Source organism: Erpetoichthys calabaricus, chromosome 2, assembly GCF_900747795.2.
Source record: "Erpetoichthys calabaricus chromosome 2, fErpCal1.3, whole genome shotgun sequence".
NCBI lineage: Eukaryota > Metazoa > Chordata > Cladistia > Polypteriformes > Polypteridae > Erpetoichthys > Erpetoichthys calabaricus.
In genome coordinates, this window is record NC_041395.2 from 231129720 (window position 1) to 231145007 (window position 15288).

The window sequence follows — 15288 nt, forward strand, 5'->3', positions numbered from 1 at the left end:
AAGAACCATCAGCTCAGTTGTGATCACATGACTCTCAGCAGACAAACAACTCGTACTGCAAGACCTCGCTCGTTTATCAAGTGAAAATTTATTAAAAATTTTTGCTCGTCTTGCAAAACACTCGCAAACCAAGTTACTCGCAAACCGAGGTTCCACTGTAAGTCTAAGATTATCTTTTATCGTGGGGACATGAGAGGTGACAACAAACGAATGCTCATCGGATAGTACAATGAATAGAATGCAGAGACAAGAAATAAGGAACATGTGTGTTGTTATACCTCACAAACAGAAGAGAAACTCATCTGTACTATGTTTCATGTTTTATATACCATGACAGAATGGAAAATAGAAATAAAATTGCAGAGACTGTGGCTGAACTCGCCACACATGTTAACTCTTCATAAAGGCGCCAACTCCGTCAGAGAGCACATTATTGTCCGTCACAAAAAGGGGCAACACGACTGCACTGAAATGTCGGGACTCAGTCAGTAAGTGTGACATGGGCAGTAATTTTCAGTCATTTAAATTGATATGGTTCGGTGACGAGACCAGCAACTGCGGTTGGCAAGCCTGACATACCCAATGACTAGAAGTCTTATAATGTGATAACGTCTCAATGAACTGCCAATTGGATCGGACTATTAAAAGGAATTTTAATGTGGAATATATTTACATATGGAAACTAGCGTATACTGATGCAGATCTAATGATCAGTAGCATCGAGTTCATCTCAGCATGCTAAGGATTTTTCTTATCATGTGCACACTTTTCAAGATGGCCGCACAATGTTATCTTGGCTTTGGAATAATTCTAAGCAACATCACAGTACTTATTTCACTCAGTTTCTGGTTAGGAATTTCTACTTTAACTTAGTGTTATGTATTCTTGATTTTTGATATTTAGATTTTGGTTTTGCTTAGAATTTATAAGTCTTGTGCTGTGATATTTCCATCTCCTACCAGTCCTTGACTGTGTTTTATTTTTTTCCTTTTGATCTTCTTGTTTAAAATTGCACACTAGTACAAATAATAACAAAAGTAAAAATAAAAAAGCTGTCAGGCTAGGTAAGTAAATAATTCTCTCAGATTGCAATGAGCTCCATCTTGCAGTACAGTCTGTTCTGAAAAGAACATCTCCTTCTTGCAGCTGTGGGATTTATAGGCAGGGAACTGGAAGAGGTGGAGTCAGTTGCCCTCATATTAACATTGATGACTAATGTTCTTTCAAAAGAGTGAAATAAGATAATAATAAATGGCAGAAATTGATTAATGAAATATTTAGAAGTGTTCCATGTCTTAACATCTGCATAGCTGTTGAATATGACTATTTTTTATTCAAGCACCTTTAAGTGACATTCATACTTCAGCTCCAAATATACAGTACATCACACCATAGTTTACAGTGAAATAAGAAAATTCTAAGTGGCAAAATAGATTAATGAAATATTTGGCAGTTGTTCCATGTCGTAATATTTAGTTAACTCTGGGACATAAATTTTTTTTTTTATTAATATTCGCACTTCAGTTCCTACTATAGGTTACACAGCCCAGGGAGGAGGAGATTCTTGTAATGGCCTTTGCTCTTCTTTTGCTTCAAACTGCTCATGCGAATATTCCTGTGGCTACAACGACAACTGCTGCCCTGACTTCTGTGACTTTTGTCCCTATGTTAACTTTGGTAAGTTTTTCAGTTTAATGTGAAATTATTGCTGTAATTAAATATTAAGACAGTAGACGTTTTGATTTGGGCTTGGACAGAGATTCTGTTTTAATGCAGGTACAGATTGTTGTTTTATCCTACATTGATTAGAAATACTTTATTTTAGGTTATTGTGAGCAGTCAACTGGCATGTCACCCACTGCTTCAGGTATGTCGATTTTTTTTACAGGATTAGAGAACCTAATATTTCAGGTTTAAAGTTAAACTCTGAACTGTAATCCATGAATATGCTTGTTAACAAGATTAATATTTGTAGTTATCTCTAATTTCTTTCTTCTGCATTGGTGACCTTTTTATTCAATTATCTCTAATTTCTAATTCAATGGTGTAATACATTTTATAGAAATGTAAAAACTGAGAACATTTCAGAATGTATTATGAAAGTAAAATGCTTCAAGGTTATGATAAATAGGAGAGTAAATCATGAAGCTGATGCAATACAACACATTTGTGATGGCTTATGGATAGTTTGAACATGTACAATGTAGCACTCTGCAGTTAGACTAGATGAAGACAAGGTCAAGTAAACTCTACTGCAGGATTGCACCATTGTTGAACAATGAGCCGTAGTGAGATTTCTTTGGGTAGAAAGAGTGAAACCTGATAAAATTCACTGAAGGATGTTAGTTCATTATGGAAGTGGAAACAGCATAACTCAATAAAAAGTTTATGAATAGGTAGAAAGGTTTAAAGTGGGAAGAACAAATGAAACCAGCAAAGCTCGATCTGGTTGACCATCAACATCGCACAAACAAAAAACTACATTGACAGGGCGAATACCTTCATCAGAAAAGACCAACAGATTACGTTGTCAGCTGTTGCTACACATTTGGACATCAGCTATGGATCTGCACATGCCATTGAGGTATCATACAGTTTGTGCAAGATTGGTACCCAAACTGCTTACTGATTTGCCCAAGTCAAGATCCATTAGTGAATTTCAACAGGATTCATTCACTCTGCCCAAAGAAACCTCATGACGATATGTTGTTTAACAATGGTGCAGTCCCACAGTGGAGCATCTATGTTCATTTGACATTGGCTTCAGCTACAGTATAATAACGGGCTAAGCACTGTATTGTGCATGTTCAGACTAACCATAAGTCATCTCAAATGTGTTGTATTGCATCATCTTCTATCCATTGTGGTTGCTATGTAATTTTCAATTATGACTCTGTGGGTTGTGAGAGAAAACCCAGAGTGCTTCGACAAATAGTGGCACAAAAGCAGGAATACTGTGCAAATTCCACATAATGTTAGACGTTTCTGCCCATTTTTCAGTGTCTAGGCCACCATGCATTTTTCCCAGTAAGATAACATTCCAACAGTTGACCAAATATTCCTTAAGGCTTTCATCATTTTCTGAGGATGTTAGTAAAGAACTCTAGCTAATACAAATGAAATGACAAGCTTATATGTACCACCATATGCATGAACTGTGTTGCTGGCAGGGCTGCTTTTCCCATCACACAGGTATGCCTTTGTTAATCTTTGTGTGTAGGTCATTTGGCTGAAAGCCCAGCTGATATTTATATGTAAAGCATTATGGAACATAATATAAAGCACAGTTTGTACAGGTAAACAGCCATGTTTAGTGATATAGAAAGTGTTGATACCTTAAACTAATAAACAATATGCGGTAAATTTTAGTGTATTTGATAAAGCCGCGTCAGGGATCTAAAAAAGAAAGGGAAACCACACTGGAACAAAAGCACTGCTTTGACGCTGTGTGCCGCCAGTTTGCAAAAGCGAGAGGAGAACTTGCGTACGGCAAGCATTTAGCTGGCGTGAAAATGTGCGTGGCTTTACACCAAGTTTAGGTTTTATAAATCGCGTTGTGAACGTGGAAACGGGCTTACGCAACATTTTTGTGCGCATGCACCATTTATACATGAGGTCCCTGGCGTATTCTAGATCTATTCTGGTAATTTCGCTGATTAACTCAGGTGCCTTCTTGGTTTCCAATTTATTTTTGTGAGAAGGATATGAAATAATCTGTCATCTTAAAAATGCCTTAAAGGTTTCCCATAGTATTTCTGCAAGACCTCTGGGGATCCATTTGTCTTCAGAAAAGAATCAATTTGCTTAGATATAAATTCTATATAAATTCTGAACAGTGCTCATCAGCTAATGACAGGGGGTTAAGACACCAGCTATGAGATGAGTGTGTAGGCAGGGCCGGATTTTCCTATAGGCTAACTAGGCTTCAGCCTAGGGCCTCAAGATCAAGAGGGGCCTACATTCAAATTGTTAGCAAAATTTTATTTTCTCTCATATAATTTACAAACTTAAAAATGGAAGGTGAAAGGGCCTCATAAGTGGAATAGCCTAGGGCCTCTTTTCATATAAATCCGGCCCTGTGTGTAGGACATAATATCTCCATGATCAGAAGGGCATGGTCAGACATAACAATAGTGTCATACTTACACAACAATGGGCAAAAAAGTATTGTGTATAAAGAAGTAACGAATCTTTGAGTAACAATGATGAACTTGTGAGAAGAAGGAATATGCTCTAAGGTTTGGATTTGAAAAACTCTATGGGTCTGATAAGTTCTGATCCATTACAAATTGTATAATTATTTTTGCAGTATTAGATGTTGTCACCACTACAACTTAAGACTTATCCAGGTCTGGTTTTAAAGCACAATTAAAGTCTCAACACATTATAATTTTATGAGTGTTCACATTAGGAATGGATGTGAATACATTTTGGATGAAATCTCTGTCATCCACATTAGATATATAAATATTCATCAGAATCACTTTAGTATTAAATAAATTGCCCATCACGATGATATATCACCCTGCAGGGTCACATATTACATCTAACACTATAAATGGGATAGTTCTTTGTATTAATACTCCCACACCCCTAGTTTTCTTTGTATAGCCAGAGTGAAAAATTTGGCCAATCCAACACGTTTACAACTGAAACTGGTCCTTACTCATTATGTGAGTATCCTGTAAAAATACTATCTTTCCATTTATACCTGTTAACAGAGTGAATACTTTCTTTTTATTTAATTCATGATTGAGACCTTTGACATTCCAGCTTACAGAGTTCACTGTTTGGTTATAAAAATATTGCTTCCCGGCTGAGGAAGACAATACTTCACGAAATCCCGGTCCTCTGACATGCCAAGACAGACAGAGCACATCCAGAACAAAATGAACACCCCAAGAAGTGGTGTAGAAAAGGTTAAAATTGAGGTATCTTTTGACAGTACAGTTCCAAAACAATAAACCCTAGGAATGATATTAAACAAATCCCAAGGAGACTGAAATAACATTTGATAATACATTCCATCCATCCATCCATTGTCTCCCGCTTATCCGAGGTCGGGTCGCGGGGGCAGCAGCTTGAGCAGAGATGCCCAGACTTCCCTCTCCCCGGCCACTTCTTCTAGCTCTTCCGGGAGAATCCCAAGGCGTTCCCAGGCCAGTCGAGAGACATAGTCCCTCCAGCGTGTCCTGGGTCTTCCCCGGGGCCTTCTCCCGGTTGGACGTGCCCGGAACACCTCACCAGGGAGGCGTCCAGGAGGCATCCTGATCAGATGCCCGAGCCACCTCATCTGACTCCTCTCGATGCGGAGGAGCAGCGGCTCTACTCTGAGCCCCTCCCGGATGACTGAGCTTCTCACCCTATCTTTAAGGGAAAGCCCAGACACCCTGCGGAGGAAACTCATTTCAGCCGCTTGTATTCGCGATCTCGTTCTTTCGGTCACTACCCATAGCTCATGACCATAGGTGAGGGTAGGAACATAGATCGACTGGTAAATTGAGAGCTTCGCCTTGCGGCTCAGCTCCTTTTTCACCACGACAGACCGATGCAATGCCCGCATTACTGCGGATGCCGCACCGATCCGCCTGTCGATCTCACGCTCCATTCTTCCCTCACTCGTGAACAAGACCCCGAGATACTTGAACTCCTCCACTTGGGGCAGGATCTCGCTACCAACCCTGAGAGGGCACTCCACCCTTTTCCGGTTGAGGACCATGGTCTCGGATTTGGAGGTGCTGATTCTCATCCCAGCCGCTTCACACTCGGCTGCGAACCGATCCAGAGAGAGCTGAAGATCACGGCCTGATGAAGCAAACAGGACAACATCATCTGCAAAAAGCAGTGACCCAATCCTGAGCCCACCAAACCGGACCCCCTCAACACCCTGGCTGCGCCTAGAAATTCTGTCCATAAAAGTTATGAACAGAATCGGTGACAAAGGGCAGCCCTGGCGGAGTCCAACTCTCACTGGAAACGGGTTCGACTTACTGCCGGCAATGCGGACCAAGCTCTGGCACCGATCGTACAGGGACTGAACAGCCCTTATCAGGGGGGCCGGTACCCCATACTCTTGGAGTACCCCCCACAGGATTCCCCGAGGGACACGGTCGAATGCCTTTTCTAAGTCCACAAAACACATGTAGACTGGTTGGGCAAACTCCCATGCACCCTCCAGGACCCTGCTAAGGGTATAGAGCTGGTCCACTGTTCCGCGACCAGGACGAAAACCACACTGTTCCTCCTGAATCCGAGGCTCGACTATCCGACGGACCCTCCTCTCCAGGACCCCTGAATAGACTTTTCCAGGGAGGCTGAGGAGTGTGATCCCTCTGTAGTTGGAACACACCCTCCGATCCCCCTTCTTAAAGAGGGGGACCACCACCCCGGTCTGCCAATCCAGAGGCACTGTCCCTGATGTCCATGCGATGTTGCAGAGGCGTGTCAGCCAAGACAGTCCTACAACATCCAGAGCCTTGAGGAACTCCGGGCGTATCTCATCCACCCCCGGGGCCCTGCCACCAAGGAGTTTTTTGACCACCTCGGTGACCTCAGTCCCAGAGATGGGGGAGCCCACCTCTGAGTCCCCAGGCTCTGCTTCCTCATTGGAAGGCATGTTAATGGGATTGAGGAGGTCTTCGAAGTATTCCCCCCACCGACCCACAACGTCCCGAGTCGAGGTCAGCAGCGCACCATCCCCACCATATACAGTGTTGACACTGCACTGCTTCCCCTTCCTGAGACGCCGGATGGTGGACCAGAATCTCCTCGAAGCCGTCCGAAAGTCATTCTCCATGGCCTCCCCAAACTCCTCCCTCGCCCGAGTTTTTGCCTCAGCAACCACCAAAGCCGCATTCCGCTTGGCCTGCCGGTACCTATCAGCTGCCTCCGGGGTCCCACAGGACAAAAGGGTCCTGTAGGACTCCTTCTTCAGCTTGACGGCATCCTTCACCGCCGGTGTCCACCAGCGGGTTCGGGGATTGCCGCCACGACAGGCACCGACCACCTTACGGCCACAGCTCCGGTCAGCTGCCTCAACAATAGAGGCACGGAACATGGCCCATTCGGACTCAATGTCCCCCACCTCCCTCGGGATGTGGTCGAAGTTCTGCCGGAGGTGGGAGTTGAAGCTACTTCTGACAGGGGGCTCTGCCAGATGTTCCCAGCAGACCCTCACAACACGTTTGGGCCTACCACGCCTGACCGGCATCCTCCCCCACCATCGAAGCCAACTCACCACCAGGTGGTGATCAGTTGACAGCTCCGCCCCTCTCTTCACCCGAGTGTCCAAGACATGTGGCCGCAAGTCCGACGACATGACCACAAAGTCGATCATCGAACTGAGGCCTAGGGTGTCCTGGTGCCAAGTGCACATATGAACACCCCTATGCTTGAACATGGTGTTCGTTATGGACAATCCGTGACGAGCACAGAAGTCCAATAACAAAACACCGCTCGGGTTCAGATCAGGGGGGCCATTCCTCCCAATCACGCCCTTCCAGGTCTCACTGTCATTGCCCACGTGAGCATTGAAGTCTCCCAGCAGAACGAGGGAGTCCCCAGAAGGTATGCCCTCTAGCACCCCCTCCAGGGACTCCAAAAAGGGTGGGTACTCCGAACTGCTGTTCGGTGCATACGCACAAACAACAGTTAGGACCCGTCCCCCCACCCGAAGGCGAAGGGAGGCTACCCTCTCGTCCACCGGGGTAAACCCCAATGTACAGGCTCCAAGTTGGGGGGCAATAAGTATACCCACACCTGCTCGGCGCCTCTCACCGGGGGCAACTCCAGAGTGGTAGAGAGTCCAGCCCCTCTCAAGGAGATTGGTTCCAGAGTCCAAGCTGTGCGTCGAGGTGAGTCCGACTATATCTAGCCAGAACCTCTCAACTTCGCGCACTAGCTCAGGCTCCTTCCCCTTCAGAGAGGTGACATTCCACGTCCCAAGAGCCAGTTTCTGTAGCCGAGGATCGGACCGCCAAGGTCCCCGCCTTCGGCCACCACTCAACTCACACTGCACCCGACCTCCTTGGCCCCTCCCATAGGTGGTGAGCCCATGGGAAGGGGGACCCACGTTGCCTCTTCGGGCTGTACATTCCCAATACAATAAATCAAGGATTTGAAGGGAAACAAAAAAAGCAACTGTTGTAGTGGATAAATCTGGAAAAATATGAATGCAGATACTGTATTTTCAAATATAATCTCTTTCTGTCGAGGAAGGGACATGAAGTTTTGTTTGGTCTGTAATTTGTTGATAAACAGACAATAACGCTTCTTGGGTTTGAGAACTTCAATCTACATATACGGCAGGCTACTGAGATCTTGGTGTTCAATTTGAAGTCCACTCTAATTATTTTAGAGAATAGTTCAGCTATGAATTTCACTGGGTTTGGACTTTCACAGACCTTCGATTCTGACGTTGTTGCTTCTATATCTATCTTCCAGTGCAGCCAGTTTGTCAGCGAGCACTTTGTATTCTGATTTTGCAGCTGTTGTCAATTATTCAAGTATTTCAATATGAGCTGTAAACATTTGCTTAACATCTTCAAGCTGAACAGCAAGTACTCTATTTTTTTCTGTAACTTACTCATTTTCCTGTATTTTTTCATCAATTTCTCCTACAATTTCTGTAAAAGCTGTAGTAAACTTAGTACTTAAACTTTCCTCCAGGTCTTTTATATCTTGATGCTGCTTCTCATTCTTCTTGTTTTGGTCCATTATTTCTTTCTCTATATCCTTCTTTATATCACTCTTTGTGTCATTTATGTCCCCCACCCACCCCCTGAGTGCAGCAATAATTTACTTCAGCTCGGAAAGTGTGTTTCGGTCTTCTTTTGCGCTCTGTAGGCAGTGTTGTGGGTCCGGTTTGGGTTAATGCGGCTGATTTTTTTCCCTAGCTAAAGTCACATAAATGTCTAGATGGTTTGCAAAAGGTTTTTACAGCGAGACTGTTTTGTGAAAGTGAAAGTGACAAGTAAGAATATTGGACCAGGAGATGAAAACAAAACTGCAGGAGAATCAGGCGGATAAAGCGACTTGCTCATGGCCACACAATGGTGTTAGAGGTGGGAGTTCAACACAATACCTCACGACTAAACTTCCAAAGTCTTAATCACCTAGAATGAGTAAGATCTAACTGGAGTACAGCCATATAAATTAGAGCAATTAATAGTAAAATTCTAAAGCAATGACTACAGTTTAGTAATCATAGTAAAGTATTTTATTACTACCACCCATACATTTCCCCATATATTACTGAGAACACAATGCAAATACTTTGAAATTGCAAAACAAAAAAAAATGTCAAGACACTATTTGGAAGATGTGAGCCCAATGTGTGACTTTGCTGATGTATCTGCTGAAACTCAAGAGGAGACGCTTGTGGGAATACCTGGGTATTTTTTCTCAAGAGAAAAATTTGAAAAGCAGAAGACAAAAGAAAATGTCTCAATTTAATATTTTTCTGATTTCGATCTTTTCGAGGAGAAAGCAAAAAGACATTAAGGAGACTTTTTTTTCATTTTTCTTTTCTGTGGGATAGCACATAGGTATCCTGGACGAGACCAGGTTATAACAGGTACAGGTTTTTGACTGGCACTTCCTCTGGGCAGTCTAGGCCTAAATTGCTCTCTGTCTCAGTCTTGACTGGTGGGGGACACCTTCCAAAGGTAACTTGCATGGCCACTGTGATCCATCAGAGAGGCAGAAAGTAGCAGAGCTGAGCTGCTCAAGAACCTGTACAGCTGTTAAATATCTCTCAAAAGATTCAATCCAGCATGTCCACAGCATAGGAGGCTCATCTGGTAGTGTAAGGACTGCAGAAGGTGGTGGGAATGAAAGACCCATCTTCATCCTCAATGTCATATTGCCAATATGAAGACAGCACAATGGTTAGTATGCATGCAACAAGTCTTTACTTGACTCCATATCTCCTATTTCAAAAAAATGTTCAGTCCCCTAACACATGCAAAGATTGCACAAAACATGGCACAGTCACAAGGCTGTGCAGATACAAAACATATACACATTAAAATTGAATTCCAGACATGAACCCGTGAAAACACAAAAGGAAACAGACTCACCCACTAGAAACAAAATGGTAATAAGAAAGCATTATACATATGTAACGGCCGACCCCTTACCCAGACTGCCACTACACTACCAAGACTTTTCCTTGGATCACCTGAGGTTTCATGCTCTAATAACAAGCCGTACTCCTTACAAGTTGTCTCATTTTTCCCATTATTTTCCCAAAATAACCAGAAAACAGTAAGCAGATGTGTAAAATCAAACATGGATATATTGTAAATGGAGAAGACAAACAAATATTCAATAATATATATATATATATATGACTAAATATTATATAAGACACGACTATACAAATATTTACAAAGAACCCTCACTTGCCCCTAAACAATTAATAGAAACACATAACACAAATACAAACACAGATTAGTTAAACACAGCAATTGAAATGTGGTGGAAAATGAGTCCAAAATAAAGTCCGGTTGTATTGATACTGGCTGTAGTGTTATTGTGCTCCTTCCCGAAAACAAAACGACCTCACAATGAAAAGTCCTGGCAATGGCTGGTATGAATCCGAACCCCGAGGTTTCTCGGCTCTGGCTGTCGTGATGTTGAATCGGAAGTTGAAGAAACCAAGCAGTGGATTGATGCAGTAAACTGCAGTGATGAGTTTGTAAATGATCGGGTAAATTGTCTCCTTTCTCCTCTTGATTTCTCTCCTCTCTCTTTCTCCTCTTTCCCTCTTGCCTTCACTCCTCTTTTTTAAATACAGAATGTCCCGGATGTATCTGGTGAATTTAGCAGGTGATTTCCATCTCGGGGCTATGGTCTCTCTCCATCATCCTTCCCCTCTTTGCTTATGGGGACAACATTTACTGAGGCACATATAACGGACAGTAAATGGGACGATGAACACAAAATGCACTCAGCACAGACAAAAACAAATACTTATTATTATGTAGCCCCACTACAAATTTATAGTAATCCATAATGCATGAAAACAAAAATACACCAAACAACAGACTCACAACATGATCCTTGCACCCTTTCTTATTTAAATCCTGCTATACCAATTGTTTTTTATTTTATTTAAATACAAAGCTTGGACATAGTAGTATTTGTGCTGCTATATTTTTTACTGGCATCACATATGACATTATCAGCAAATCACATGACTGACAACAGCTGTTATTGCTAAACAATATATTTGTCTCCATAAAAACAGTGTAAAAAATCTAGATATTTATAATTAAAAGACACTGGAAAATGCCAAACATAGTGATGTCATAATAGTAAACATATTTTTAATCAATATTTAAAAAAGTAAGCCACTATTTAAAAAAAACTCCCAAAAATATTGTAGAGATATTAAAACAGGATACAGACCATGGGAAGGTGGGCTCAAATAAGAAATAGCATGCACTGCTTTAATACCTTTTCCTCACCTGGGAAGAAAGGAGATTAGAACAAATGCTTTATTATAGACCCTGAAAATGTTTGCTTTACTCACCTGAACGTATGTGATTAGAGTGAGTACCTGCCTGAGTAAATTAGCTCCTGAAGACCACAGAACACCACAGTGCTGAGATTTAAAAAAATTACAAAAGAAGCACTAAGCAAAACTAATGCACAAAACACTATGTTCAAGAGTACAGCAAAAATATTCAGTATTGTAAATAAATAGACATCAAATATAACAGAATATGAATGGTCCAAAAATTATATAAAGAAATAAAAAATATATAAACTTGCTATCCCCACAGGCTCCTTATTATTGCAAAAATGGCTGCAGTGATGCCTCTTGCATAGTGTGAAGAAATGGAAGAGAATCAGAAACAGTAAAAAAAAAAAAAAAAACTTAAAAATGGCCGATACATCCAACTGTAGTGTCTTTTCATTTTTGAACCTGTAGAGAAGTTATTTAATGTTATTCAGCAACATGTTAAAATTGCTTTAGATCAGTGATGTTGTTGCTTTTCATTTGCTTTGCATTTTCATGGCTATAGTTTGTATACTGATGATGTGTGCTACCAAACAACATGACTGTTGGTGGGGCAACACATGACATTATCATGTGCACACTTTTCAAGATGGCCACACAATCTTATCCTTGTTTTGGGATAATTCTAAACAACCTCACAGAAATTATTTAATTGAATTTCTGGTTAGGAATTTCTACTTTAACTTAATGTTATATATTCTTGATTTCCGATATTTAGATTTTGGTTTTGTTTAGAATTTTTAAGTCTTGTGCTCTGATATTTCAATCTCCTACCAGTCCTTGACCATGTTTTTTTCTTCCCTTCATTTCTGCTTTTGATCTTCTAGTTTAAAGTTGTTTTTCCAAATTAATGAACACCAGTCTTTCAAGGTGTACCACAATACCGGTACCCTATTATTAGACTGGACATCTATGGTTTTTATAACTAATTACAAAACAGGATGCTTTTGATGTATAAAGCGCTAGTAAATGTTTTTAACTAGTGTGGTTGAATGAAGTATTGCAAGTCTCAGAGATAAATGTTGGGGCACCATCTCAGTTGTCCCTGGTTAATTCAGTCCAACAAAAATCAATGAAAAGGAAACTATGCACACCAGTAGAAATAATAACAGAAGCAACAATTTAAATGCTGTCAGGATAGGTAACTAAATGATTCTCTCAGATTTCAAGGAGCTCCATCTTGCAGTACAGTCTGTTCTAAACTTAACGCCTCCTTGTGGCAGCTGTGGCATTTATTGATGGCTAATGTTGTTATCCTCCGGCTAGGACTTTGCATATCTCTGGGTCCACGGTTCTTGAGGCTGATCCTCCAATTAGCTGTGAACCACCCAATCTCACTGACATTGCACTGGTGGTGAACCAGCTGAGGGGAGGAAAGGCTGCAGGGATCTGTGGTATCCATGGTGAACTTCTCCAGGCTGGTGGTAAGGCTGTTCTCCTGGCATTGCAAGCAATCTTTGCTTCCATTTGGGAGACTGGCATCATTCCAACTGACTGGAAAACAGGACTTGTCATCCCTATCTGGAAAGGGAAGGGTGATCGCCTGGATTGCGGCAGTCTGGTTTTACGCCTAACAAGTCTACCATCGACCGCATCCTGGCACTGAGGGTTCTCATGGAGCACAAACGCAAATATTGGCAAAGTTTCTTTGCAGCCTTTGTCGATTTTCATAAAGCATTCAACTCAGTTGATCGAGCTGCCCTGTGGGACATCCTGAGGGTTCGCGGGATACCACCGAGGTTGCTGCATATCATGGCCGGCCTATACACTGGTACTGTGAGTGCTGCGCAGAGTGGAGGCAGAACCTCTGCATTTTCCCCAGTTGATTTTGGGGTTCGTCAGGGGTGTGTTCTTGCTCCTACTTTATTCAATGCTTGTTTGGACTGGGTGTTGGGCAAGGTCGTGGGGTCCAGCGGCTGTGGGGCATCTGTTGGTGAAGAAAGATTCACGGATTTTGACATTGCTAATGATGCTGTGATCTTTGCTGAGTCAATGGAGGCTCTGTTTGGGGCACTCGAGAGACTGAGTGAGGAGTCTGAGTGTCTGGGCTTGTGAGTGTCCTGGATAAAAACCAAGAGCCAGGCCTTTAATGACCTCTTGGGCACTACCATCAGCAGTGTGTCTGTCTGCGGAGAGAGTGTTGACCTTGTTGAGAGGTTTACTTACCTTGGCAGTGACATTCATGTCTCTGGTGACTGTTCCTATGAAGTCAGTAGACAGATTGGGAGAGCATAGGGGGGTCATGGGGTCACTGGAAAGGGGTGTGTGGCGCTCCCGATATCTATGCAAAAGGACGAAGGTCCAAGTCTTTAGAGTCCTGGTGCTTCCTGTCTTGCTATATGGTTGCGAGACATGGATGCTATCCAGTGACCTGAGACGAAGACTGGACTCCTTTGGTATTGTGTCTCTCTGGAAAATCCTTGGGTACCGTTGGTTTGACTTTGTGTTGAATGAGCGGTTGCTCATGGAGTCCTGAATTGTGCACATTACCTGCATTGTAACCCATGTAACACCTGGGTGTGGCAGACAGAGGGTCATTTCCAGAGGGTGGGACTGGACCGCATGTCTGCCTGGGGGGGTTGCCAACCGGGATCCCGAGTTATTTCATCATGTAGTGGATGCGGCAACGCACTGTACTAGTGCATGCTCCCCAACTTGACTTGACTAATGTTCTTTCAATAGAATGAAATCAGATAATAATAAATGGCAAATGAATGGCAAAAAGAGATTCATGAAACCTATGGAAACGTCCCATGTCGTAATATTTAATTAACTGTTGGGACATGATTTTTTTTTTTTATTGATGCATACTTAAGTGATATTCGCACTTCAGTTCCTACTATAGGTTACACAACCCAGGGAGGAGGAGATTCTTGTAATGGCCTTTGCTCTTTTTTTGCTTCAAACTGCTCATGTGAATATTCCTGTGGCTACAATGACAACTGCTGCCCTGACTTCTGTGACTTTTGTCCTTATGTTAATTTTGGTAAGTTTTTCAGTTTAATGTGAAATTATTGCAGTAATTAAACATTAAGAGAGTGGAATTTTTGATTTGGGCTTGGACAGAGATTCTGTTTTAATATAGATTGCTGTTTTATTCTGCATTAATTATAGATGCTTTATTTTAGGTTATTGTGAGCAGTCAACTGTCATACCATCCCCCACTTTAGGTATGTTGTTTTTTTACAGGATTAGAGAACCAAATATTTCAGATTTAAAGTTAAATTCTGAACTGTAATCAATAAATATACTTGTTAACAAGATTAATATTTCAAATTATCTCTAATTTGTTTCGCCTTCATTGGTGAGATTTTTATTCAATGGTGTAATACATTTTATAGAAATGTAAAAACTGAGAACATTTCAGATAGTATTATGAAAGTAAAATGCTTCAAGGTTATGGTAAACTAGCCGTCCCCCGCGGTTTCACCCATGTAGAAGTGAAACAGGATAGCGAGGAGGGCCCTACCAGTCCTTGACTGTGTTTTATTTTTTTCCGCTTGATCTTCTTGTTTAAAATTGCACACTAGTACAAATAATAACAAAAGCAAAAATAAAAAAGCTGTCAGGCTAGGTAAGTAAATAATTCTCTCAGATTGCAAGGAGCTCCATCTTGCAGTACAGTCTGTTCTGAAAAGAACACCTCCTTCTTGCAGCTGCGGGATTTATAGACAGGGAACTGGAAGAGGCGGAGTCAGTTGCCCTCATATTAACATTAATGACTAATGTTCTTTCAAAAGAGTGAAATAAGATAATAATAA

The 15288-nt window shown here is 41.9% G+C and overlaps 1 protein-coding gene across 1 annotated transcript in view; it reads left to right on the top strand.

The window, feature by feature from the left end:
- Positions 1 to 14780, top strand: part of LOC114645556 (keratin-associated protein 5-3-like) — a 69351-nt gene extending 54571 nt beyond the window's left edge. The window contains exons 14-15 of the mRNA XM_051922597.1: positions 1525 to 1677; positions 14656 to 14780. Of these exons, the coding sequence (XP_051778557.1) occupies positions 1525 to 1677; positions 14656 to 14765 (263 nt within the window). The 3' untranslated portion in view covers positions 14766 to 14780. The remainder of the gene's footprint in view (positions 1 to 1524; positions 1678 to 14655) is intronic.
- Positions 14781 to 15288: the final 508 nt, after the last annotated feature.